At 41.5% G+C, this 26416-nt stretch overlaps 1 protein-coding gene across 1 annotated transcript in view; it reads right to left on the minus strand.

Annotated features, from left to right (window-relative positions):
• Positions 1-26416, minus strand: part of LOC108413402 (protein NLRC5-like) — a 133117-nt gene that overhangs the window by 35550 nt on the left and 71151 nt on the right. Inside the window, exon 12 of the mRNA XM_037541222.1 lies at positions 304-477. Coding sequence (XP_037397119.1) covers positions 304-477 — 174 coding nt within the window. The remainder of the gene's footprint in view (positions 1-303; positions 478-26416) is intronic.

Raw genomic sequence — 26416 nt, forward strand, 5'->3', positions numbered from 1 at the left:
TAGTGTTTGTGTGTGTGTGTGTGTGTAGTGTGTGTAGTGTGTGTGTGTGAGTGTAGTGTGTGTTTGTGTGTGTAGTGTGCGTGTGTGTAGTGTGTTTGTGTGTGTGTAGTGTGTGTGTGTGTGTACTGTGTGTAGTGTAGTGTGTGTGTGTTTAGTGTAGTGTGAGTGTGTGTGTAGTGTGTGTGTGTGTCTGTGTGAGTGTTTGTGTGTGTCTGACTGTGTGTGTGTGTTTTTTTTGTCTGTGTGTGTGTGAGTGTGTAGTGTCTGTGTCTGTGTGTGTGTGTGTGTGTGTGATTATCTTACTTCAGAGTCTCCAGTTTACAGTTTTCACTCCTCAGTCCATCACAGAGCTTCTTCACTCCTGAATCCTGCAGTTCATTACGACTGAGGTTCAGTTCTCTCAGTGGTGACTTCTTTACCATGAGAGCTGAAGCCAAATCAGCACAGCTTTCCTCTGTGAGACGACAAGCTGACAGTCTGGAAGAGAAACAATAACACTGTCACCTCACACACTCTCTCAATATTCAAATGAAGCAGTGAGAAGAGATTTAAAATGGAAAAACAGGGTTTGGAGTTTCTGGAGTGTGTAAATCGGCACACTGTCCTATTCCATGATTCCACTGGAGCTGAAGAGCTGTTTGAGGCTGAGGGACGTCATGTAACAGTAGTGTATGTAGCGTTAGCAGCTTCAACAACACACACACTGTAAAAACTAAATATGAATTATTGTGAAATGAATAATAATAAAGAACTTGTACTGCTTTACTACTTAATGAAGACGTCGTTCTGGCAGTAAACTACAGTCCTATTTATAGACCATTAACAGTGCTGGAGAGTTGAGGTAAACACTGAGTGAACTTTCTGTGGTCAGCAGTTTTAAAAACACTTTATTTAAATAATTATAAGAACTTTCTGGCTAACTACATGTCAGTGACCTCTTCAGAGGCTCATCAGTGTATATGAGATATGATATGACAGCAGTCAGTTGAGCCTTATTCAGGCAGCAGTCAGGGTCTTGCAGTCAGGACTGAAAACCAGAACCTGCTTTAAATTCTGAAGCTGTGGTCAGTAATGGTCAAATGTTCTTCAGCACTGAGCCAGACTTCACACAGTGGGGAGTCTTTTCCTCTTTGCTCCAACAGTGACAGATGATCTAGATAATCACGTTTCTTTTATATTTCTTTTGAAGTCAGTCAGATTGTGGTGGAGCAGAACCTGGATGGGAAGGTTCATCTTTCAGCCGTGGAGCTCCATTAATAACATATTAATTTCTATGTGAGACGCTCAGAGAAACACATGCGATGTTATTTAAAGAAGAACGACCCATGAAAAGTTCAGACTTCTTCAACATATCTGGAGATACAGACATCTGGTCTTCACTGTTCGCTCCGTGACTTTTCTTATTTTGCTCGGTCTTTTGGCCCATTTGTCTCATTTTTGAGTGTTCAGACACTACTGGAGTCTCCATGACGCCAAAACCTAAACGAAACACTATGGCTTTGTCAGATATGGAGGACGCTAACGCTCAAAGTGGGGCTAGCGCTCCTGCCCGGCTCTACAGCTAGCGGGGAGCTAACCACTGCTCTGCTAAAAGACGTGCTAATAGCCTCCATTCAGGAGGAGATTTCCACACTCGGAGCGGAGTTTATCGCTGAGCTCCGGTCATCTCATGCAAGTTTGACCACCAGCATTAACTCTCTCAGCTCAAAAGTTCAAGACATTGAAACTGCCGCCACAGTGTGGACAGCAATGGAAATTGATGCTGCCATTTGATTGATGGCTTTATTATGTGCTCCTCTAGCGTCAAGTGCTAACACACCCTTTTCCAATTTTAAACGCTTCATTACATGTCTGGCGCTAATTTCAGCATCATTTTGGTCTTCAGTCCTCATCTAATAATATGCCAGATACAGCCAATCCCTTATTTCCACCTTTAACCATGGATTCTGCCTTTCTCAATTAGCATAAAGCTGGTGTCAAGATTCGGGACCTTGATGCTGATGGCACATTTTACAGTTTCACACAGCTCTGTGCCCAATTTCCTCTAATCAATTCTCATTTTTTTAGATTCTGGCAGATTCGTAACTATGTTAGAAATGCTTTTACAGACTTTCCCAACACGCCCTCAACATCACCCCTTGATGATATTTTGGAAATTGATGCTAATGCTAGGAGCATTAGCTCTAAAGTATATAACTTGTTATTCGCTTTAGCCCTGCACATTCTTACACAACAGTGGGAGCTACAGGTAACTTTTGAGGAGGATGAGTGGGACAAGATAATTCACCATATTCATTCTTCCTCGATTTGTGCGAGACACATCCTTATTCAGTTAAAGATGCTTCATCGAGTTTACTGGACAAAGGTTAAACTTGCTAAGCTTGACCCAAACATTAATAACTTCTGTGATCGACGTTCCCAGGCTCCAGACACATTACTCCATATGTCCTGACTCTGCCCTGTTCTAAAATCTTTCCGGCTTTCTATATTTAGCTGCTTTTCCTTTATATTACAATCGAAAATTGAACCTTGTGCCTTGATTACTATGTTTGGTGTATCACCTAAAGACTCGACTGTTCCAGCCGTATATTCTGATGTTTTTGCTTTTTGTACCTGAGCAGAGATCAACTTTAATTAAACTCTATTAACACTGTATAAACTCCTCATCTCACTCAGACTGAGACCAGAAACAGAGCAGAGATCAGACATGAACATCATCACTGACTCACCATAAACTCAGAGCTCCTTCTTTAAACTCTCTCTAACTTTAATTAAACTCTATTAACACTGTATAAACTCCTCATCTCACTCAGACTGAGACCAGAAACAGAGCAGAGATCTGACATGAACATCATCACTGACACACCATCAACTCAGAGCTCCTTCTTTAAACCCTCTCTAACTTTAATTAAACTCTATTAACACTGTATAAACTCCTCATCTCACTCAGACTGAGACCAGAAACAGAGCAGAGATCAGACATGAACATCATCACTGACTCACCATCAACTCAGAGCTCCTTCTTTAAACCCTCTCTAACTTTAATTAAACTCTATTAACACTGTATAAACTCCTCATCTCACTCAGACTGAGACCAGAAACAGAGCAGAGATCAGACATGAACATCATCACTGACTCACCATCAACTCAGAGCTCCTTCTTTAAACCCTCTCTAACTTTAATTAAACTCTATTAACACTGTATAAACTCCTCATCTCACTCAGATTGAGACCAGAAACAGAGCAGAGATCAGACATGAACATCATCACTGACACACCATCAACTCAGAGCTCCTTCTTTAAACTCTTTCTAACTTTAATTAAACTCTATTAACACTGTATAAACTCCTCATCTCACTCAGACTGAGACCAGAAACAGAGCAGAGATCAGACATGAACATCATCACTGACTCACCATCAACTCAGAGCTCCTTCTTTAAACTCTCTCTAACTGGTCCTAGGTGACAGGTCAGACAAAGTGTGATCCATAATAACCCCTATGAGAAGACAAGAACAGGATTTGTGTACCCTGCCCAGATCAGGGTTACTGGGGCCCCACCCTGGAGCCAGGCCTGGGGGAGGGGCTCGCCAGCGAGCGTCTGGTGGCCGGGCATTTACCCATGGTGCCCGGCCGGGCCCAGCCCGAAGGAGTTACATGAGTCCCCCCTCCCATCGACCCACCACCAATGGGAGGGGCAGTAGTAGGGGTTCGGTGCTTTGTGGATCGGGCAGTGTCCGAAGGCATGGGCCTTGGCGTTCTGATCCTCGGTTGCTGAAACTGGCTTTTGGAACTTGGAATGTTACCTCACTGGCGGGGAAGGAGCCTGAGTTGGTGCGCGAGGTTGAGAGATACCGGCTAGATATAGTCGGGCTCACCTCAACACACAGCTTGGGCTCTGGGTCCAATCTCCTTGAGTTCTTTTCTGGAGTTGCCCATGGTGAGAGGCAGCGGGCAGGTGTGGGCTTTCTCATAGCCCCTCGACTCGGTGCCTGTATGTTGGGGTTTTCTCTGGTGGATGAGAGAGTAGCTTCCCTACGCCTTCGGGTTGGGGAACGGGTCCTGACTGCTGTCTGTGCTTATGCACCGAACAGCAGTTCAGAGTACCCAGCCTTCTTAGAGTCCTTAGAAAGGGTGCTTGAAAGTGCTCCTCCTGGAGACTCTATTGTCCTACTGGGGGACTTTAACGCTCACGTGGGCAATGACAGTGAGACCTGGAGGGGTGTGATTGGGAGGAATGGCCTCTCTGATCTGAACCCGAGTGGTGTTCAGTTTTTGGACTTCTGTGCAAACCACAGTTTGTCCATCACGAACACCATGTTTGAACACAAGGATGTCCATAAGTGCACATGGCACCAGGACACCCTAGGCCGCAGTTCAACGATTGACTTTGTAGTCGTGTCATCGGACTTGCGGTCATGTGTTTTGGACACTCGGGTAAAGAGAGGAGCTGAGCTGTCAACCGATCACCACCTGGTGGTGAGTTGGTTCAGGTGGTGGGGGAAGATGCCGGTCAGACCAGGCAAGCCCAAACGTATAGTGAGGGTTTGCTGGGAACGTCTGGCAGAAGAACCTGTCAGATTGATCTTCAACTCACACCTCCGTCAGAACTTTGACCAGAAATCGGGGGAGGTGGGGGACATAGACTCAGAATGGGCCATGTTCCGTTTCTCCATTGTTGAAGCGGCTGACTGTAGCTGTGGCCGTAAGGTAGTTGGTGCCTGTCGGGGTGGTAATCCTCGAACCCGGTGGTGGACATCCCAGGTGAGAGATGCCGTCAAGATGAAGAAGGAGTGCTACCGGGTATGGTTGGCCTATGGGACACCAGAGACAGCTGGCAGGTATCGACAGGCAAAGCGATCTGCGGCTTCAGTCGTCGCCAAGGCAAAAACCCGTGTATGGGAGGAGTTTGGTGAGGCCTTGGAAAGTGACTTTAAGTCGGCTCCGAAAAGATTCTGGCAAACCATCAGGCGACTCAGAAGGGGAAAGCAGTGTGCCACTAGCACTGTATATAGTGGAGATGGTGTGCTGCTGACTTCGACTGAAGACGTCATTGGGCGGTGGAAGGAATACTTTGAAGACCTTCTCAATGACACGTTCTCCAGTGAGGAGGCAGAGTCTGGGGACATGGGAATAAGCTTGTCCATTACTGAGGCCGAAGTCGCTAAGGTAGTTAAGAAGCTCCTTGGTGGCAAGGCTCCAGGGGTGGATGAGATCCGCCCTGAGTTCCTCAAGGCTCTGGATATTGTGGGGCTGTCTTGGCTGACACGCCTTTTCAACATTGCGTGGACATCGGGGGCGGTGCCACTGGATTGGCAGACTGGGGTGGTGGTGCCTCTTTTTAAAAAAGGGGACCGGAGGGTGTGTTCCAACTACAGGGGAATCACACTCCTCAGCCTCCCTGGTAAGGTCTATGCATGGGTACTGGAGAAGAGAGTCCGGCTTATAGTTGAACTTCGGATCCAGGAGGAGCAGTGCGGGTTCCGTCCTGGTCGTGGAACACTGGACCAACTCTTCACCCTCTCCAGGATTCTGGAGGGTTCATGGGAGTTTGCCCAACCAGTCCACATGTGCTTTGTGGATCTGGAGATGGCATTCGACTGTGTTCCCCGGGGTATTCTGTGGGAGGTGCTTCGGGAGTACAGGGTACATGGCTCTTTGCTACGAGCCATTCAGGCCCTGTACAAACAAAGCAGGAGTTTGGTTCGCATGGCCGGCAGTAAGTCAGACTTGTTCCCAGTGAGAGTTGGACTCCGCCAGGGCTGCCCTTTGTCACCGATTCTATTCATAATTTTTATGGATAGAATTTCTAGGCGCAGTCAGGGGATGGAGGGTGTCCGGTTTGGTGACCTCAGGGTCACATCACTGCTGTTTGCAGATGATGTGGTCCTATTGGGGACATCAGGCCGCGAACTTCAGCTTTCGCTGGATCGGTTTGTAGCCGAGTGTGAAGCGGCTGGGATGAGAATCAGTACCTCCAAATCCGAGACCATGGTTCTCAGGCGGAAAAGGGTGGAGAGCCCTCTCTGGGTCGGGGATAGGCTCTTGCCTCAAGTGGAGGAGTTCAAGTATCTCGGGGTCTTGTTCACGAGTGATGGTACAAGGGAGCAGGAGATTGACAGGCGGATTGGTGCTGGGTCAGCAGTGATGCGGGCTCTTTACCGGTCTGTTGTGGTAAAGAAAGAGCTGAGCCATAAGGCAAGGCTCTCGATTTACCGGTCGATCTACGTTCCCACCCTCACCTATGGTCATGAGCTTTGGGTAATGACCGAAAGAATAAGATCGCGAATACAAGCGGCTGAAATGAGTTTCCTCCGCAGGGTGTCTGGACTCCCCCTTAGAGATAGGGTGAAAAGTTCGGTCATCCGGGAGGGACTCGGAGTAGAGCCGCTGCTTCTTCACATCGAGAGGAGTCAGCTGAGGTGGTTCGGGCATCTGGTTAGGATGCCTCCTGGACACCTCCCTCAGGAGGTGTCACAGGCAAGTCCACCTGGGAGGAGACCCTGGGGAAGACCCAGGACACGCTGGCGTGACTATATCGCCCAGCTGGCCTGGGAGCGCCTCGGAATCCCCCTTGGAGAGCTAGTGGAAGTGGCTGGGGAAAGGGAGGTCTGGGCCTCATTGCTTAGGATGCTGCCCCCGCGACCCGAACCCCGGAGAAGCGGAAGCTAATGGATGGATGGATGGATGGAATTTTTTATTGAGGAGTTTCACATAAAAAATGACATACCAGCATTATGTCATAAGACACAATTCAAATGTCACTGAATAAAAACAACCTCAGTTTTCATTTTGCTTTAAACATAACCCCAATTCACTTATTCACACAAACATGCACACACACACACATACCCACATAGGAGGACAAAAACAGAAAAGGGGAAAAAGAAAAATAAACAACAACAACAACAACAATAATAATAATAACAATAATAAAAATGGGCGGGGTGTCGTGGACGGAAAATTATTCTGATGGCAAAGATTTCAGTCAATCAAAATATGACAAGAAGGGATTCCACTTATCGTAACATTTTGAAGCATGTCCCCTCAGAGCAAATCTAATTTTCTCCAATTTAAGGAAATGAGTCATGTCACGGAGCCACATTGAAATCGAGGGAGGTTTAGAGGACTTCCATAGCAAAAGAATACAGCGTCTCGCTATTAATGATGAAAAACCTATAACATCCGACTGAGCCTGTGAAATTGTAGGCGATCCTGAGGAAAGACCAAATATTGCTATCAGTGGACAGACAGTGATACTGACACCAATAACTTCAGACATTATCTCAGAGAAATCTGACCAAAATTTAGAAATACTGGGGCATGAAAAAAAAACATATGGGTTAGATCACATGGAGAAGTGGAGCACCTCTCACATTTGTCAGTAACTGCCCCAGGATAGAATTTAGTAAATTGAGACTTAGAACGATGAATAATTCTATGCAGTACTTTAAACTGAATTAGCTGAAGTCTGGCACAAGGTGCGACAAAGCGTACACTATTAATAGCCTTTTCCCAAGATTGCTCAGACAGATGGAAGCCCAGTTCAGCCTCCCATGTTTGTTTGATTTTATTAAGGCAATGTACATTTATATCCATGAGATATGAGTATATCTTCGATATAAGTGACCTTTGAAAGGGATCTAAATCAGATCTTCCCACGTCTGACCCAGTGGCATATGGGTAGAGTGTGAAAACACTGAAGACAAACAGTGCCTAATTTGAAAATAACGAAACAGATGAAAGGAAGGTAAAGGTGGCAGACAATTGGGTGAAACTACAGAAAGTACCTTCCTTATAAAGATCAACAAAGGCCTTAATCCCTCTATCACCTCTATCATCATTTAAAAGCTGTGTCATTTAAACCGGGAGGAAATATTATCTGGAACGATTATTTAGAATGGGCATCTTTGTGGAGCCTAATGTAAATTTAAAATGGGACCTAAACTGAGACCAGATACGAATAGAAGAAAGGACTAGTGGGTTATTTGTAAATGTTTTACATTTGACTGGAATCGGGGCAGTTAATAAAGCAAGACCCGAGGAAGGAGAACAAGAGAGATTATCCAATCTACACCACAGCAGTTCAGGAGAGTGAAGCCAGTAAAGTATCTTGTGAATATGAGCTGACCAAAAGTGTGTACAAAATTTGGAAGAGCAAGCCCACCATCAAATCTGAACCTTTGTAAAAGAGTCTTCTTCACTCTGGGTATTTTCCCATCCCATATAAATGTGGAAATGAGTTGGTCAAGCGATTTAAAAAACTTTTTGGGTAAATACGAGGGAATTGTTTGAAACAAAAAAAGAAATCTAGGCAAAACATTCATCTTTATTACATTTATCCTACCAACAAGGGAAAGGGGAAGAGACCTCCATCTCTCCAAATCTGATTTAAGTTTGTTAAGCAAAGGAAAGAAGTTAGAGTGGAAAAGAGATGGAAATGTACGAGTTATTAAAATCCCCAGATATCTGAAGCCAGATGGAACGAATTTAAAGGGCAGTGCTGATTGATTTAGTGACTGTGCCAATGAGTTCTCTGGATAGCATTCACTCTTATGAAAGCCTGTACCCCGAAAATGAGCCAAATTTCTTCAAAAGTGACAAAATTGAAGGAAGACTACAGATAGGATCAGTTACATATAACAGCAAATCATCTGCATATAATGACAACTTCAATTCGATACCAGAACGGAACATACCCTGAAAAGTTTTAAGGGATTTAATTGCAATGGACAAAGGCTCAATGGAAAGGGCAAACAATAACGGAGATAAACTACAGCCTTGTCTACCATATTATTGGTGTGGACACTGGCCTGGGGAGAGGAGTATAAAAGTCTTATCCAGGATATAAAGTTGTCTCCAAATCCAAATTTATGTAAAACAAAATAAAGATAATGCCACTCAACTCGGTCAAAGGCCTTTTTGGCATCTAAAGAAATAACAACCTCAGGAGCAGAGGTTGAATGTCCAGTGTAGATGGTATTCAAAAGTGTACGAATATTTAAAAAAAGCTGTCGTCTTTTGATGAAACCATTCTGATCGTGGTAAAATGATTTCAGGAAGAACATTCTCCAAGCGCAGAGCCAAAGCTTTGGACAAAATTTTTACATCTACATTTAACAAAGAAAGAGGCCTGTATGAAGCACAGAGATTAGGATCTTTGTCCTTTTTTAACAGCAGAGAGATGTGCTTGAGTCATAGAGGGAGGTAAAGAATTTGAAATGAGACATTCTTCATATACTTCTAGGAGAAGTGGGGCAAGCTTATCCTGAATTTTTTTATACAATTCAATCGAAAATCCATCAGGACCAGGAGCTTTATTGGTTGACATAACTCTGAGTGAGTAATCTCCTCCAAAGTTAAAGGCAAATCCAGATCTTCTGCAACACTTGGATCCACAGTGGGAAACGAAAGACCCTCAAAAAATGAGTACATTTCAGCATCATCAGATGGGAAATTGGATGTGTAAAGGTTATAGTAAAAAGATTTAAAAGTAGCATTAATGACCGAAGAGTCCGAACTTTGTTCTCCCCTTGAGTCCAATATTTGTGGTATTAACCGGGATGCTGCCTGTCTTTTCAACTGATGAGCTAGAAGCCTCGAGGGCTTGTCGCCATATTCATAGTATGTGCTACGCGCCTGTAATAGTTGTTTTTCTACTTCAGATGTTATGAAAAGGTCAAATTTCTTCAGCAGCTCAAGTCGCTGTTTAAGTAAAACTGGTGTTGATTTAATTACAATAAGCCTATCAAGCTCAGCAATTTTACTCAATAGCTCCTGTGCACTGGCCTTCTGTAACTTATTTAAATATGAAGTGTAGGAAATAATCTGACCACGCAGATAAGCCTTAAGAGATTCCCATACAATAGAAGGAGAGACAATCTCTTTTATTATTGACAATAAAATCATCTATTGAAGCAGAAATGAATGTATTGAATTCATTGTTCGACAGTAATAGTGAATTGAATCGCAAAATGGTGGGGGAAGAATGCCTATTAGAAAATTGTATAATTATAGTATGAGGTGCATGATCAGAAATGACAAATGATAGATGAAGTAACTTTGGGAATAAGAGAATTGTCTACAAAAAAATAATCTAAACGAGAAAAGGTATCATGTGGGTGAGAGTAGAAGGAAAATACCTTAGCTAGGGGATTGTAAAACCTCCAAGAATCAACAATTGAATTTTCAGTTATAAATTCAGAAATTACCTTAGACATTAATGATGGAGTAAGAGTACGTGGACTTGAGTGATCCAAAGCTGGGTCTATAGTACAATTAATATCTCCACCCATAATCAAAAGATGAGTGTTTAAGGAGGGAATTGAACAAAAAAGATTCTGCATAAATTTGGGGTTGTCAAAATTAGGGGCATAGATGTTTACCAGCAATACTTTAGTGTCAAACAAAGATCCACGCACAATCAAATATCTGCCTCCTGGATCAGAAGAAATGAAGTCGGGGATAAACTGAATTCCTCTTTTAATTAAAATTGCAACTCCTCTAGATTTGGAAGAAAATGCTGAGTGGAAGATGCTTTCAACCCAGGGGAATTTCAGCTTGGAGTGGTCCTCCCTACTAAAATGGGTTTCTTGTAGAAAAGCTATGTCTAAGTTTAAACGCCTCAAATGGGCATTCACCTTCAGTCGCTTAACCAAATTGTTCAAACCATTAACATTCCAACTTTATATTCTATATACTCCATATTTTAAATTACGACTAGTACAGTCAGCCATTTAAATTAATAGAGCAGCACGAAAGATAGAGAAATAAGGATGATGCCAGCAACAGTAAAAAAGAGGAAGAGAAAAAGGTAAAAGAAAAAAAAAAAAGGGGGGGGGGGCACGAACACACACACAAACACTCACGACTCTCAACACAAGCACACAGATATACTGAGACACACCCACCCACTCTCTCACAGAGAATACCCACCCAAGAACTTACAACAGCCCAAAAACACAGAAAGCGCTCCCATGGTCAACCGAGGAGCACCCCAGGAGCGAACACATACATACAAATGAGAACAAGTGCGTGTGAGATCGCATTAACAACCTTTTCTTTCTTTCTTCTTTCTTTTTTTTTTTAAATCTCCCCTATCCCAGATTTAACTCAAAGGTCAAGGTCTACGCTGAAATATACGGATCCTCAACCATCTCAAGTATCCATGAATATACACACACACACAAATCGAACTACAAAGATGCAAATAACAACAAGCCAAAGAACATGACATCTCTGATAGTCTAATGACGTAATAACAAATAAACCATGACGGTAGCCGCAAGTCTGTTAGTCCAATATTCAAAAAGAAAAAATGAAAATAACACCTCAGATCAAACGTACAGCCTCTAGTACTGCCGCGAGGCCAGTAACATGAAAATAACTAAACTCCCATGGGAATCCAGTAATCGAATTACTTAGAAATAGAGACAACAAACTTCTTCGCCTCGTCAACAGAAGTGAAGATCTGCTGTTTGTCCCCATAGGATACGCGGAGGCGTGCCGGACAGAGAAGGGTGTATTTTACATCACCCAGATCACCCAGCTGCCTCCGTACATCTCCAAATGCTGCCCGAGCCCTGGCGATTTTCTGAGTATAATCTGGTACACATAGAACTTCATGTTGGATGCAGTGATTTGGTGCAGTTCTCTGGCTCTCTGCAAAATGTGGGCATTTTCGCTATAATAGCGTGCGGAGAGAGCCATCGCTCTTGGGAGACGGAGCCTGTGAACGGTGGGCTCTGTCTATCAAGGGAAGTTGTTCAAGTTCAAACGCGTCTTTGAGCAGTTGAGCGACAGATGAACTGGTTGCAGAAAAAGACTCGGGAACAACGATTATCCGGATGTTTTGCCTGCGAGACCTGGATTCCAAATCCTCACATTTCGCGTCCAATCTGGCAACCTCCACCGTCAGGCAGTTCACCTTGGCTTGTAAACCCACAACGTCGTCCGAACATGATGAGAGAGACTGCTCTGCTTCATAAAAATTCTTCTTTAGGTCAGAAAACTCAGATCTCAGTGCTGCATTATCACGAGACAATTCAGTTTTCAACGCCTGAAACTCCAACATTACGCTGGATCTGAACTCCTCCATTGCCGCCTGCAATTCCTCCTTCACCGCCAGAATCAGTTCAGATTTCAGCGTCGCAATATCCTGAACAAGCAGAGCAGCGCTACCTTCAGGTGAGGCTGCTGCCTCACAAGGCGGCGTGGACGCAGACTGGATTACAGGCCTGAGAAGGCTCTGCGAGGGCCCTGGTGTTTTGCTAGCTTTAGGAGGCATCGTGACGACCAAAAACAAGTCCAAAAACAGAGACCAAGCACCAACAATGAATATCCGGCAAAAAATGATGGTAAATGTGCCTTTAAGTAATAAAAAAGATGAATTCGCCCCAGAGGGAACTCACGTCCATTCCATGTGGCGTCAGAACCGGAAGTCAACTCTCGCTAACTTTAAGGAGGCACAGAATTTAAGGTGGAATTTAAGGTGGTGTTTAAATTAGCACTAAAATTAAGATTTCAGTTAACAGTGCAATAAAATTAAAATTAAGGTGGAACTTTAATTAATATAGCAATAAACCTAATGTGGCAGTGAATTTAAAATGGAACTCTTTTTAACGTGGCACTAAATTTAAGGTGGCACAGAATTTAACATGGAACTTAAATTAACTTAGCACTAAATGTAAGGTGGCAGAGATTTTAAGGTGGAACTGCAATTAACATAGCACTAAATTTAAGGTGGCACAGAATTTAAGATAGAACTTAATTTAAGGTAGCCCTACAATTAACATGGCACAAAATTTAAGGTAGAATTTCATTCACAGTAGCACCTAGCAACGAATTACCATCCATCATGGATACTGCAGCTTCTGCTTTACAACACTGTCAACATTTTAACATTGTAACAAAATGAACTGGCTGTTTCAAGCCAACTTAAAATTTGTTCACAAACTTTCCTTTTCTAGTTCTTTTTTCTGCTTTTCTTGTATATTTGCTTTTATTATTTAATCTTTTTTCTATTGTAAAGCACTTTAAACTGCTTTCTGTATGAAAAGTGCTTTATAATAAAATGTATTTTTATTGATTATTAAGGCAACATTTCTATTTGTGTATGCTGCCATCTGTGTTTACTGCTATGAAGTGCACAGCAATGGTATTTTCAACCCCCATATGTGAGCACAGGATCAGAAAATAAATATCCTGAGTTATTGTTAACAATTTGAATGATTTAATCTCAAATGTTCTTGAGTAAAGTACAAAAGTACAACAGAGTATAATCTCTCTCTCTCTCTCTCTCTCTCTCTCTCTCTCTCTCTCTCTCTCTCTCTCTCTCTCTCCCTCTTTCTCTGTCTCTCTCACTCTCACTCTGTCTCTCTCTCTCTCTCTCTCTCTCTCTCTCTCTCTCTCTCTCTCTCTCTTTCTCTGTCTCTCTCACTCTGTCTCTCTCTCTGTCTCTGTGTCTCTCTCTCTCCCTCTCTCTACACTCCCTCCCTACACTCTCTCTCTCTCTGTCACTTTCTCTCTCTCTACTCTCTCTCGAGTCATCATGATGATGAATTGATTTGATACAGTACAATCTAAAAATGTGCTCATGTGCACTGTGAAAATGGAGGTCACATCTTCTGTTTATACGTCAAAATGCCTGTGAAAACACGCTTGGTGAGTTCATTCTGAGAACTTCTGAAATCTTTAAAAACAGCCTCCACTGTGCTGTCCAACTAACAAACACACGGTGTCACTCATTACACTTCTGAAACACGTAGAGTATTGAGTATTGGGTATTGGGTATTGGGTATTGAGTATTGGGTATTGGGTATTGAGTATTGGGTATTGAGTACTGAGTATTGGGTATTGAGTATTAAGTTTTGAGTATTGGGTATTGGGTACTGAGTATTGAGTATTGGGTATTAAGTTTTGATTATTGGGTATTGAGTATTAGGTATTGGGTATTGAGTATTGGGTATTGGGTATTGAGTATTGGGTATTGGGTATTGAGTATTGGGTATTGAGTATTGAGTATTGGGTATTGAGTATTGGGTATTAAGTTTTGAGTATTGAGTATTGGGTATTGAGTATTGGGTATTGAGTACTGAGTATTAAGTATTGGGTATTGAGTATTGAGTACTGGGTACTGAGTATTGGGTATTGGGTACTGGGTATTGGGTACTGAGTATTGGGTATTGAGTATTGGGTAATGAGTATTGGTATTGGGTATTGAGTATTGAGTATTGGGTATTAAGTATTGGGTATTGAGTATTGGGTATTGAGTATTGGGTATAGGTATTGAGTATGAAGAGACCAATAACAGAAACTCTGCTACTGTGGCCAATGTTAACAGAGCCCTACTGAAAGACATGAGCAGATATATACGGGGGAAGCTGATTATCTGCTGGACGGCGCTGGATTCCTGATTCTGAACTCTACTCCATCTACACCACAAGCAGCGTGAGGACGTTTTCACAGGCTCAGGAGCAAAGCAGTCCAGCTGCAGCAAACAGGTATTTGTTTATCTTTCTGATTCTCTGTGTGTCTGAACTCAGTTCAGGTGAATGTTAGAGTAAATATACCTATAAATTGTAAATGGACACCTGCACATGCGCCAGACAACAGAGTTCATTTTCACTTTTATTACTTGTAGTTACTCGTAGTCCAGTGTGAAAACTCAGACTATGTTTGGCTTAAGACGTGTCCTTCTGTCTCTACTATGACCCAGACTGTGAAGGAAACAGAAAAGATGGGAGCAAAGGCCACAGATGGACACGCCAAAAATGACCTGCTGGATGCAGCACATGGATCTGATCAGGAACAGCTTCAGAGCACAGCACTGGAAGATCTGCTTGGGGACTGTTGTAGTGAACTAACAGCAGTTTTAAACATGTTCTCAGTATTTTTTTAACTGAAAGCACTAAAGACTTTTTGTTTAAAAATAAATACAAAACGCTGCATTATTTTTCATTGTTTACCTTTCAGAAAAAGTCTTTCAGAATTTCTCTCGCTCGAGCAATGAGCTGCTGGAAGGACAGTCTGTTCACAAATGATACACCTGACCATTTTCCCAGATGGTTTTGAGAAATTCCTCATGATGTTTTTTAAATAACAGAGTTTAAAGGCTTTAAAATTCCAGAGACCTCAGTCTATTCTCCAAACTTCAAACTATTTCAATCACATTTTCCTACCAGCCCAAATTCAAGACATTTTTACCTTGGAAAGAACAGGGAGGTTTTTTTATTAAAGGCTTGTATAAAGAGTCCTTTGCATCATTTGAGCAGCTGAAGTCAAATTATAATTCCCAAATTATTTAATTATTTTCAGGCTTTGTGAAACCCTGGGTTTACAAATCTTGAAGAGCTCCCCATCGAGCCCCAGCTTTATCAACTCTTACAGCAGCCTCTTGATTTAAAACAGCTGATTTCACGTTCTGTCTCCCTGTTCTCTAAGCACTCTACACTTCCTCAGGTAAAAAAACAGCATGGAGTACAGACATCAATACAAAACCCAAGAGGAGTGGGAGGCATACACAACGTTCATGTTACATCAGTGCAAGGCTTCAATTAATTCAATTAAACAGTTTCACAGACTTCAGTATTCAAAAACAGACTGAATAAAATCTGCCTGCTCATTATGCAGAAAGCAGTGGTGATCAGAGCACAAAGAAAACCCATTAAACTAGCTGACAACATGATTTACGTACATTCTGTGCTTTGAGGGACCCTAACTCTAACCCTAACCCTTAGAAATCAAAATACAATGAGGCAAAAGCACAAAAGGCAAGCGATGACCCCTATGATTTAACTGTAGGGGCCTTTCATATTAGAGTAGGTTGACCAGGTCATCAGAAAACACATGATTCGTCTTCCAGTCCGAGGAACTGTGTGTGGAACTAACATGTTCTCCCGACTGAACCTGCAGCCTAAAAGGTCTGAATTAGGGGTCGACCAATCCTGGAAGCCAAGATTCAGCATTTCTCTCCTTTTGGAATCAGTATCTGAACTCGACTCCTTGCTGATCAAAGCACTTTTTGACTCATGGAGAAAAACCACCCAGCACCTCTGTAGTCTGACTCTATGTCCTGCCCACGGCGCTGTGGACTGGTTAATCTGTGGACCCTGTGTCCAGTAAATCCAATCAAACACTGGTTTTGTGAGAGATGAGGGAACAATGAAGCGCTCTTTCCTCTTCCACACACATTATTTTTAATTTTATTATATTGCTTATATTTAATTTTTTATACTGTTCTTTTCTTTTTTTTTTTATTCTTTATTTTGAGAGACAATCACTTTTCCACTTTTAGCCACCTTCCAGGTCAATTTTGTCTCTTAATAGCTTTTTTTTTTTTTTTCATTTTTAACACAGTCAACTACAATGAAGGGAAAAAAAAAAAAAACCTTTCAACTATGTACATTCAGTCAGAGAGCAATATACAGTCCGTGTTGGAAGTGGGGAAGTACATAGATACATAAACAAATATCAGAAGTAGATACCTTAACATGAAATTATATGGTGACTTTCAAAATATATTTATCAATTTGGTACAACAACACAATATCATAAACAGTAATTCTTACTCATTGGATACTTCCATGAAATGTGGTCGTAAAGGTTTTATATAAGTAACCCACTTCGACCAAGACTTAACAAATTTATTCATTTGCAAACGGAGTGAGAAATTAATTTTTTCCATAATATATATTTCATTCACTAGATCTAACCAATTGTCTATTATAGGAGGCTCCGGAGTACCCCAGCACCTTGTTATACTTTTTTTACAAGCAGATATCAAAACCCCAAATAAATATTTATCTGACCCTTCCCATTTCCAATTCCCCAGGTACAAAACTTCAAATTGACAGGGTATTTCGGTACGGAATATTTCCATCAATGCTTTATGAACCTTCAACCAGTAACTTTGTATCACTGGACACTTCCAGAATATATGCCAATGATTGGCTGTTTGATTCCCGCACAGCCTCCAACATTCTGCTACATTCCCTGTAAAGTGTACCTTTTGTTGTGGAGTAATAAAGAAACGAATCAGGCACTTCCATCCAAACTCCCGCCATGCATATGAATTGATATATTTCCACTGAAAATCACAGACCACTCCTCATCTGAGATAACAAGATTACCCTCTTTTTCCCGTTACAATCTAGAAATTATGCCTTTACTTGGTTCTGTTAAGTATGCTTCAGCAATTACTTGTATTATTGGTTTATTCATGTATACATTTTTCTGTTTAATTTTGTGGTCAAAGTAATGGCGTATCTGAAGATATGTAAAAAAATCTTGTTTTTCCAGTCCATACTTTTCTCTCAAGGTCTGGAAATCTTGCAGTTGACCTTTTTCTGTTAATGAATAGAATGTTGTTACTCCTTTAGCTATCCAGGTTTTAAATCTATCATGGATCTCGTTAGGCTTAAAATCTCTATCATACGCACACCATCTAAATATTCTCAATTTTTCATTAAATTTGTATTCCTCCTTAACCTTAGTCCAAATTTTTAATTCTGCCTTCATCCATGGATTTTGAATTTTGTCCACATATCTTCTCCAGTCATTTTCTCTTAATACAGCATATACTGGGGGATCTTTCATCAATGACAATCCGATATCTTTCCATCTAGCATGAAAATCTGGATTACACAAACTAATCAAGAATTTTATTTGGGCTGTGTAAAAGTAATCTATAAGATTGGGGAGAGCCATTTCCCCTTTCCCCTTTAAGAGTTGTAGTGTTTTGAATCTAATCCTGGGTCTCTTCCCCTGCCATATAAATCTAGATATAATTTTATTCCATTCTGAAAATTGTTTTGAATTAATTTCTACTGGAAAAGCCTGGAACAAAAAGAGGAATCTTGGAAGAATATTCATTTTTACGGAATCTACTCTATGACTAAGGTTTAAAAAGGAGATTGAATTCCATCTCTGTATATCTGCTTTAACTTTTGTTAAAAGGGGTCCATAATTAATCTCTGCCAGTCTCAAAATGTCTCTTGGTAAATTTACTCCAAGATATTTTAATGAATTCTGGCTCCAATTCAAATTAAAGCTATCTAATATTATCCTTTGGGGTGTATAATTATAAGCCAGTATTTGGGTCTTTTGTACATTTAGTTTATATATAGAATATCTCCCAAAACAATCCAAAAGTTCCATAAGTTTAGGAAAAGAGTTTGAGGGTTCTTCCAAATACATCAAAACATCATCTGCATAGAGTGCAATCTTACAGTGCCCTCCATAATTATTGGCACCCCTGGTTAAGATGTGTTCTTTAGCTTCTAATAAATTGAGGGTTTTTTTAAATAATATAGGACCACGATGGAAAAAAGAGCAAAATCCAACCTTTATCTCAAGTGCATTTATTCAGTAGGAAAAAAATCCCACATTAAGAAATAATTGTTTAACATCAAATAATGTGTGCCACAATTATTAGCACCCCTGATGTTAATACTTTGTACAACCCCCCTTTGCCAACAAAACAGCACCTAAACTTCTCCTATAATGTTTCACAAGATGGGAGAACACAGAAAGAGGTATCTTCGACCATTCCTCTTTGCACAATCTCTCTAAATCATCCAGCGACCTGGGTCCTCTCCTCTGCACTCTCCTCTTCAGCTCACCCCACAGGTTTTCAATGGGGTTAAGGTCTGGGGACTGAGATGGCCATGGGAGGAGCTTGATTCTGTGTGTGGTCAACCATTTCTGTGTAGATCTTGCCATATGTTTAGGGTCATTATCTTGCTGAAAGACCCAGTGACGACCCATCTTCAGCTTTCGGGCAGAAGCCACCAGATTTTGTTTTAAAATGTCCTGGTATTTCAAAGCATTCATGATGCCATGCACCCTAACAAGGTTCCCTGGGCCTTTGGAAGAAAAGCAGGCCCACAGCATCACTGATCCTCCCCCGTATTTCACAGTGGGCATGAGGTGCTTTTCTGCATACTCAGCTCTTGTGTTACGCCAGACCCACTTACAGCATTTGTTGCCAAAAAGCTCTATCTTTGTTTCATCTGACCAAAGCACATGGTCCCAGTTGAAGTCCCAGTACTGCTTAGCAAACTCCAAACGTTTACGTTTATAATTGTGAGTGAGAAAAGGTTTTTTCCGTGCATGCCTCCCAAACAGCTTGTTGGCGTGTAGATAGCGTCTGATGGTTGTTTTGGAGACTTCGTGACCCCAAGATGCTACCATTTGTTGCAGTTCCGTAACAGTGAGCTTTGGAGAACTTTTTATTTCTCTTATCATCCTCCTCACTGTGCGTGGTGGCAAAATAAACTTGCGTCCTCGTCCAGACTTGTTTACCACTGTTCCAGTTGTTTTAAACTTCTTAATAATTCCTCTGACAGTAGATACGGACAGGTGTAGGTGAGTGGCTATTTTCTTGTAGTCATTGCCTGACCTGTGAAGGTCCACACACATCTGCCTTACTTGAATGCTATGTTCCTTTGTCTTTCCCATGTTGAAGAGAAATGGCCTCTGTGTCACGTCATAATTATACCCCAGGGAAACAGGAAGTTGTGAATTGCTAATTAAATGTTCCTACATACTTTGATTAACTTCGTAAACTACTGTAGAAGTGACAGAAATTCTTTAATTACATTTATTTCCTAAGAATTGTTAGGGGTGCCAATATTTGTTGAACAGGTGATTTTATGAAGAAAAATTATTTCTTAGTCAGGGATTTTATTTTCCCCCTAAAACTCTACTTGAGTTAAAGGTTACATTTTTCTACAATTTTCAGTGTGACAGTATGTTTCCACAATAAAAACTGAATTTATTTTAAGGCTTTTGACACATCTTAACCAGGGGTGCCAATAATTATGGAGGGCACTGTATGTTGCTCCCCATGTATGGAGATGCCTTTAATCTGATCTGTTTGACGTATCCATCGAGCAAGTGGTTCTATATAGAGGGAAAAAAGCAGGGGTGAAATTGAACACCCTTGTCTTGTACCACGTTTTAATATGATCGTGTCTGAGAGATGTCCGTTTACCTTTATTCGTGCTTTTGGATTATCATATAAGGTCTGAATTCCTTTAATGAATTGGTCATGAAACCCAAATCGTTTAAGGACTCTATATAGAAAGGTTCAACTTACAGAGTCAAAAGCCTTTTCAGCGTCCAAACTCACTAAGCAAGCTTCCAAATTACATTGTTCAATATGGCTTAATATGTGTAGTGTGCGTCTAATATTATCATGAGTTTGTCTTTGTGGGATAAATCCTGTTTGGTCGTTGTGTAAGAGCTGAGGAAGGAACCTTTCTACTCTTTTGGCAAGAATAGCTGTGTACAGCTTATAATCTACATTAAGAACGGAAATGGGTCTATATGATGCACAATCTGTTTTATCCTTTCCTTCCTTGGGAATGACAGAAATTATAGCCTCCCTCCATGAAGGTGGTATCTTCCCTTCCAAAAGAGCTGTATTACATGCTTGAAGAAGACCCTGTATTAATTCTGATCTAAACGTCCTGTACCATTCCGAAGGAAAACCATCTGTTCCCGGAGACTTATTTGCCTTTAGTCTAGAAATGGCCTTGTTCAATTCTTCTTCTGTTATTTCCGCCATCAATTCTTTGTTTTGCTCTTCTGAAAGGGCAGGCAAATGAAGAGATCCCAAAAAACTATCAATTTGTTGATCATCCTCTAGGTGTGGCTGAGAGTATAAATGTTCATAGTATTTTTTAAAAGCTTCTTGTATTCCATCCCTATCATATAATAAAATTTTAGAGTCTTTATCTCTGATGTTGTAAATCAGATTTTCTGTTTGCTGTTTTTTTAATCTTCTTGCCAGTAGTTTGGTGGCTCTTGACCCTGACTCATAATATTTTTGTTTTGTGAATAACATCTTTTTTTCAATTTCTTGTGTATATATTAGATCTATTTCATTCCTAATCGCCTTTATCTTTGAAATGAGATTTGGGTTTTGTTTGATTTTGTGTTCAAATTTGAGCTCTATTAATTCTTTATTTAAATCCAACAATCTTGATTGTCTTATTTTCTTTTGAAAAGCGCAATGGGCTATTATTTTCCCCCGCATAACTGCTTTCAATGTGCCCCACACTATCTCTGAGCCCACTTCCCCACTGTCATTATGTCGCATAAATATTTTTATTTCTTCAGCCATTTGTGTTTTAAATTGCAGGCTGTTCAGAATATTCAAATTAAGCCTCCATAATGTATTTACAGGGGCTCTATTCATTTGAATAACTAATGAAACAGGTGCATGGTCAGACAGATCAATCATTCCTATATCAATACGGCGTATTCTATGTCGGTCCCTTTTAAATATGAAAAAATAACCAATTCTTGAGTAAGCATTATGGGGTGAAGAATAATATGTTTAGTCGCGTCTTGTTGGATTAAAATCTCTCCAAAGATCTATTATGCCCAACTCTATCATTAGTAATATACCTTCCGCTTTTACCATCAAATCAAACATTTTTCTATAGAATGCCAAGTCACTACCAGGTGGAGCATAAACATTCACTACTGTTATTAAAGTGCCCTCTACCTTTCCTGAAACCAAAATATATCTTCTCTCCTTATCTTTTGTTTCGGATATTTGTTCAAATGGTATTTTATTGGAGACTAATATTGCAACCCCCCTCCTGCGGCCTGATTCATAAGATGAATAATACATTTTTGAAAAACCCATTCTTTTAAGTTTCTCATGTTCAGAGGAGCCAAGATGTGTTTCCTGCAAGAGAACAATATGTGCCTTTTCTTTCTTAATTTTTAATAGAATCTTACTTCTCTGGGTGTAATATCCCGTTTACATTAAATGAAATTACTTTAAGGTCTTGGTCGTTCATGGTTCGTACAATAATTACCACACTTTCTCAAAATTTCCTCACTTCTCTGATTCAAACTTGAACTCCTACATGTCCCTGACTGTTATGAAAGTCGCGAACACACACAAAAATCATGTGAACAATAACATAGTAACAATATTACATTCTAACTGAACATTAGCTTCCAATACTGAGGCTCGTTTTAAATGAGCCCTTTGGGGGCTTGGGAAGTCAGAATGCCCATAAGGGGATGACCCACTCTTTAATCCGAGTAGGGCCCTTGAACAGAATCCCATGGCAACTACCAAGACAACAGTTCGTTAAGTCTTTTGATCACCTCCCGACTTGTGTAACTCAAAAACTCATAACTCCGAGAAAGTAGGAATTGAGCTACTGCAAGTAAAATCTTAAATGACCGATAATAGCCGAAGATACGGGCAACTTATCTACTCCCGGTGACTGAATCGAGACGTCTGTTCATATTTCAATCCTCCAAAGACGCTCTACGCCTGAAGTCCTGCAACTTTTCCCTGTAGGATAGTGGGACAGTCTTCTCTGCCTGTGTGGGTGCTTTAGCCACAACCTGGCCCCGGTGATCTGAGCGTCGCGTGACCACTTGCCATTCCGCCAAAAGTTGCACCTCTTCTTTGATCGAATCGGTGAAGGGCTTCACCACTGACACTGGAAATCCCCGCGCAGCCATGTCTCTTGTTGCCTCCGCTGCACTCTGATACAGCCTGGCACCCTCCTCGTAAAAGACCCGTAGCCTCGCTGGGTAAGGGGTCTGAAACTTGATTTTCTTTTCTTTCAGTACCTTTTTCACTTTGCTATACTCACTGCGTTTTTTAAGGACAGCAGGAGGATAGTCATGATCCACATAAAAGCGGACATTGTTGCAGAAAACCTCTTTGTTCTGCCAGGCTATGCGGAGCACCTCTTCCTTCGTTCTGTGGCTTGAAAATTGCGTGATGATAGACCGCAGTCTCCCCTGCGAGCCGGGTGGTTTTGGGACCAGTGCTCTGTGTGCTCTCTCAATTCTGAGCTGTTCACCGTGTGGAAAATCGAACGCCATCTTCAGTAAATTCTCCAGAAAGCCAATCATATCCTTTCCCTCGGCTTCTTTGGGGATGCCATAGATGCGAAGATTGTCTCTACGTGAGCGCCCTTCTTGGTCGGCTAGCTTAGCCTCCATGTCTGTTTGGTGCCGGAGAAGGCGCTGAATCAGAGTTGCCGCTGCTTGGAGTCTCGTCTCAGCCTCACCGATTCACTCTTCTGCTTCTTCTAATCTTGTGTTAGTTCTGCTCAGTTCTTGCTTTATGTCAGCAAGCTGTTGCTTATTATCACGTCTAAAGTCCTTGAGCTCGTTTAGTATTCTTAGCAAGCTAACCTCTGGTTCGGCTTCGCCATGGTCTTGCCTAGGAGAGATGCTTCGACCTTACTGCTCAGTTGCCTCTTCGGCACCCTCGGTCGTTGACATGACGGTCCTATGCCTCGTTACAACCCCCTTTTGCATAATTTTGGAAATACACTTAAACATATATATTCATTGTTGTTTTAGGGGTTGTTTTACCAAAATGTCGGGGGGAAGACCAATTAAGCTGCCATGTCGGACCACGATGGAAACAGAAGCCTTATACTGTTCTAATATTAATTTAAAACAACTTGTAAGTGTAAGAGTTTTATTTTTAAAAAAATATTACACTACAAACTTCAAATTTAAGGTAAACGAAAATCAGCCCCAAATATCGGTTATCAGTGTCCTTCATTAGTAGTGATCGGTATCGCTGTATAGAAAAGAAAAAAAACTCCAACTGACTGACCCCTAATCTGAATTCTTTATCTTTCCCATCAAAACATTTCAGTACGAAACTGTGTACATATCCAGGGCCTGCTGAAAAAAGACTATATCTCTCCAGGCCACTTCAACTCTGCATTGAACCAAGGGATAATCAAATAAAGCTGAAACGGCCAAAAATAGAACCTAAATTCTGGTAATGCGAGGCCGCCATCAGTGGACTCTAAGCTTTTAAGTCTAATCCTTTGTCTTTTCATCCCAAATAAAAGCTGAAACTATAGACTTTTTAAACAGGTCATTATGGGGAGACTGTGGGATCAAGGAGAACATAAAGGGGCAGCTCATTCATTTTGACCCCTGACATTCTGCCCTGAAGGAAGAGCTGTAAAGCACCCCATCTCCGTAAATCCTGTCCAATCCTGTCCTGAAAACACTTGATTCTGAGATCAGTGAGATGTTCTCCTCTTTCAACATCGCTTTCCTTTTCTGTACTGTCGACTGGCTAAAGTCAGGAAAGAACTGGAGCACACCTGAACTGTCCTCATCTGAATGACGAGGAGCGACAGCCCTAACCCCTTTTCAGAATTGCTTGCCTGTCGTTGTAAAGAAGAAACTTGAAGATTAAGGTACAAGGCCTGGTTCTGGATGGACAGTCACCACCACAGATCTGGGGTGCTGTTTCGATCTCAATAGTCTTACCTTGTAAGGAGGGGATCTATTTTAGTAGGTTAACCTGAAGAAACTAAGTTGCATCATCTCCTTCACACCCCGTCACAGACCCACCAGCCTCAGGTTGCTCTGCCTGGACTTATGCTCAGTACCTTGTCTAGTCTTATTCATCTCTCTCACTACATTTTGCACATGATAAAATCTCTTTCGAGAATGCTGAGCCATTGGAAACTGTCTGAATTTCTTCAAGGACATTGGAAGCCAAGCTAGTCTTGATCTTCATTAGCTGTTTCTGCAGTGATCTCAGCTATGGCGTCACATAGCTGCCCATCGTCATTAAGCTTCATTTTGACTGAAGAATCTGGTTAGTCTTCCTTCATAGCCGTCACTGAAGACACTTGGAGCAGTGAGAAACAAGACACTCTACAGAAAACACGGAAGGACGGATTAAACTTGTTCAGAACACTTGGACACAGGGAGCCATCACTTTAGGGAGCCTTCACAGCATCAGAGCATCACAGCATCACAGCACACCCCTCTAATCTTAATTATAATGACCAGTTTAATCTTCCTGGGTTCACTAAGACTTTTTTAGGCTACATGGTGCCCACCTAAGCAAGACTGGAGTTAAAGCACTAAAGGACAACTTTCTGTTTGCTCTTCACCATCCATCAACCTCCCCCACCTGCCCCTAACCATGACCATCAAACACCTCACCACAAGAGGAGACACAGAATACAGGTGGCACAGAGAAACACAGTCCCCACCACTGGAGAACACTACTCAGAGCTTCTGATACTGAAGGAGCTATAATGACCAGCATGACCTGCTAAGGACACTGCAATCACGACCAGAGTCACCACAGTCACCCCTCCAATCCACCACACTCTCTCCATCATCACTCCCCCCACATATGGATTTAACAAAGAAAACTGGAGGAACTGGTGCATGCTGGGACTATATTTTCACTCTCCGTCTCAACTAGTCCACAGGTTTTGCCCAAAAAGTGCAGGGCCCTAAATTTCACAGCTCAACTAAACACTGTGACATTGAAAAATGGGGTACAAATGTATTTATAACCTAAATATCTGGTTTAACTGTGAATTAAAATAGGACAGTTAAGCTCATGGTTTTCTTGCCTTAGCATTAAAGTTTAAACAACAAATCTTTTCCTCACAGTTTATTTACATGTAATGTGCTCTGCTATGTGCAGGTGGGGTTAAAGTGATTCCTGTATTTAAAATAAGCAAAACATTACCGTTTTCCTTCATTGTCACAAATTAAAGTTTTTTAAAACTTTAAAACTCCTTAAAACTTTGTAACAATATTAGGATTTAATTATATTTACATTTTCCCTCAAGTGGGTGACACTTTTAAGGTCCCAGGTTCCAAAAAGCATCTTAGTATTAAGAACTTCTTAACTTAGAGAGTCGAGTGAGACGGACCGTTTAAGAATCATCTTTGTGCTACGATGCATTTGGGAAACCAGCCAACAGCTGTTACCAAAGCGCTCCTGCAATGGTCAATCAACCCAGCATGGAAGAGGAGCAGAAGAAGTGAACAGCCTTCAATGTTAAGACTTCTTGGAAGTTTGGCTCTGGTTTCTTTTCATACCACGAGATACATTCATCAGGCATACTGCTGTGTTTGATCCACTCGTACCAGCACAACACACACTAATACACCACGCATCAGTGTTACTGCAGTGCTGAGAATAGTACCACCCAAATAGTTCCTGCTCTGTGAGGGTCCATGGGGGACCTGACCACTGAAGAACAGAGTATCAGAGAAACAGATGGACTACAGTCTGTAACTGTAGAACTACAGAGTGCAGCTATACAGTAAGTGGAGCTGATAAAGTGGACAATGAAAAATTCAATTTATTTAATTTTAAATAGATGATGATGACTGTCTGTTGGGGTGTGTGTGAGAGAGAGAGAGAGAGAGAGAAACAGAGTGAGAGAGAGACAGTGATAGTGACTGAGTGTGTAGAGAGAGAGAGAGAGAGAGTGTGTCTGAGTGTGTAGAGAGAGAGAGAGAGAGAGTGTCTGAGTGTGTAGAGAGAGAGAGAGTGTCTGAGTGTGTAGAGAGAAAGAGAGAATGATAGTGTCTGAGTGTGTAGAGAGAGAGAGAGAGTGTCTGAGTGTGTAGAGAGAGAGAG

Source organism: Pygocentrus nattereri, chromosome 9, assembly GCF_015220715.1.
Source record: "Pygocentrus nattereri isolate fPygNat1 chromosome 9, fPygNat1.pri, whole genome shotgun sequence".
NCBI lineage: Eukaryota > Metazoa > Chordata > Actinopteri > Characiformes > Serrasalmidae > Pygocentrus > Pygocentrus nattereri.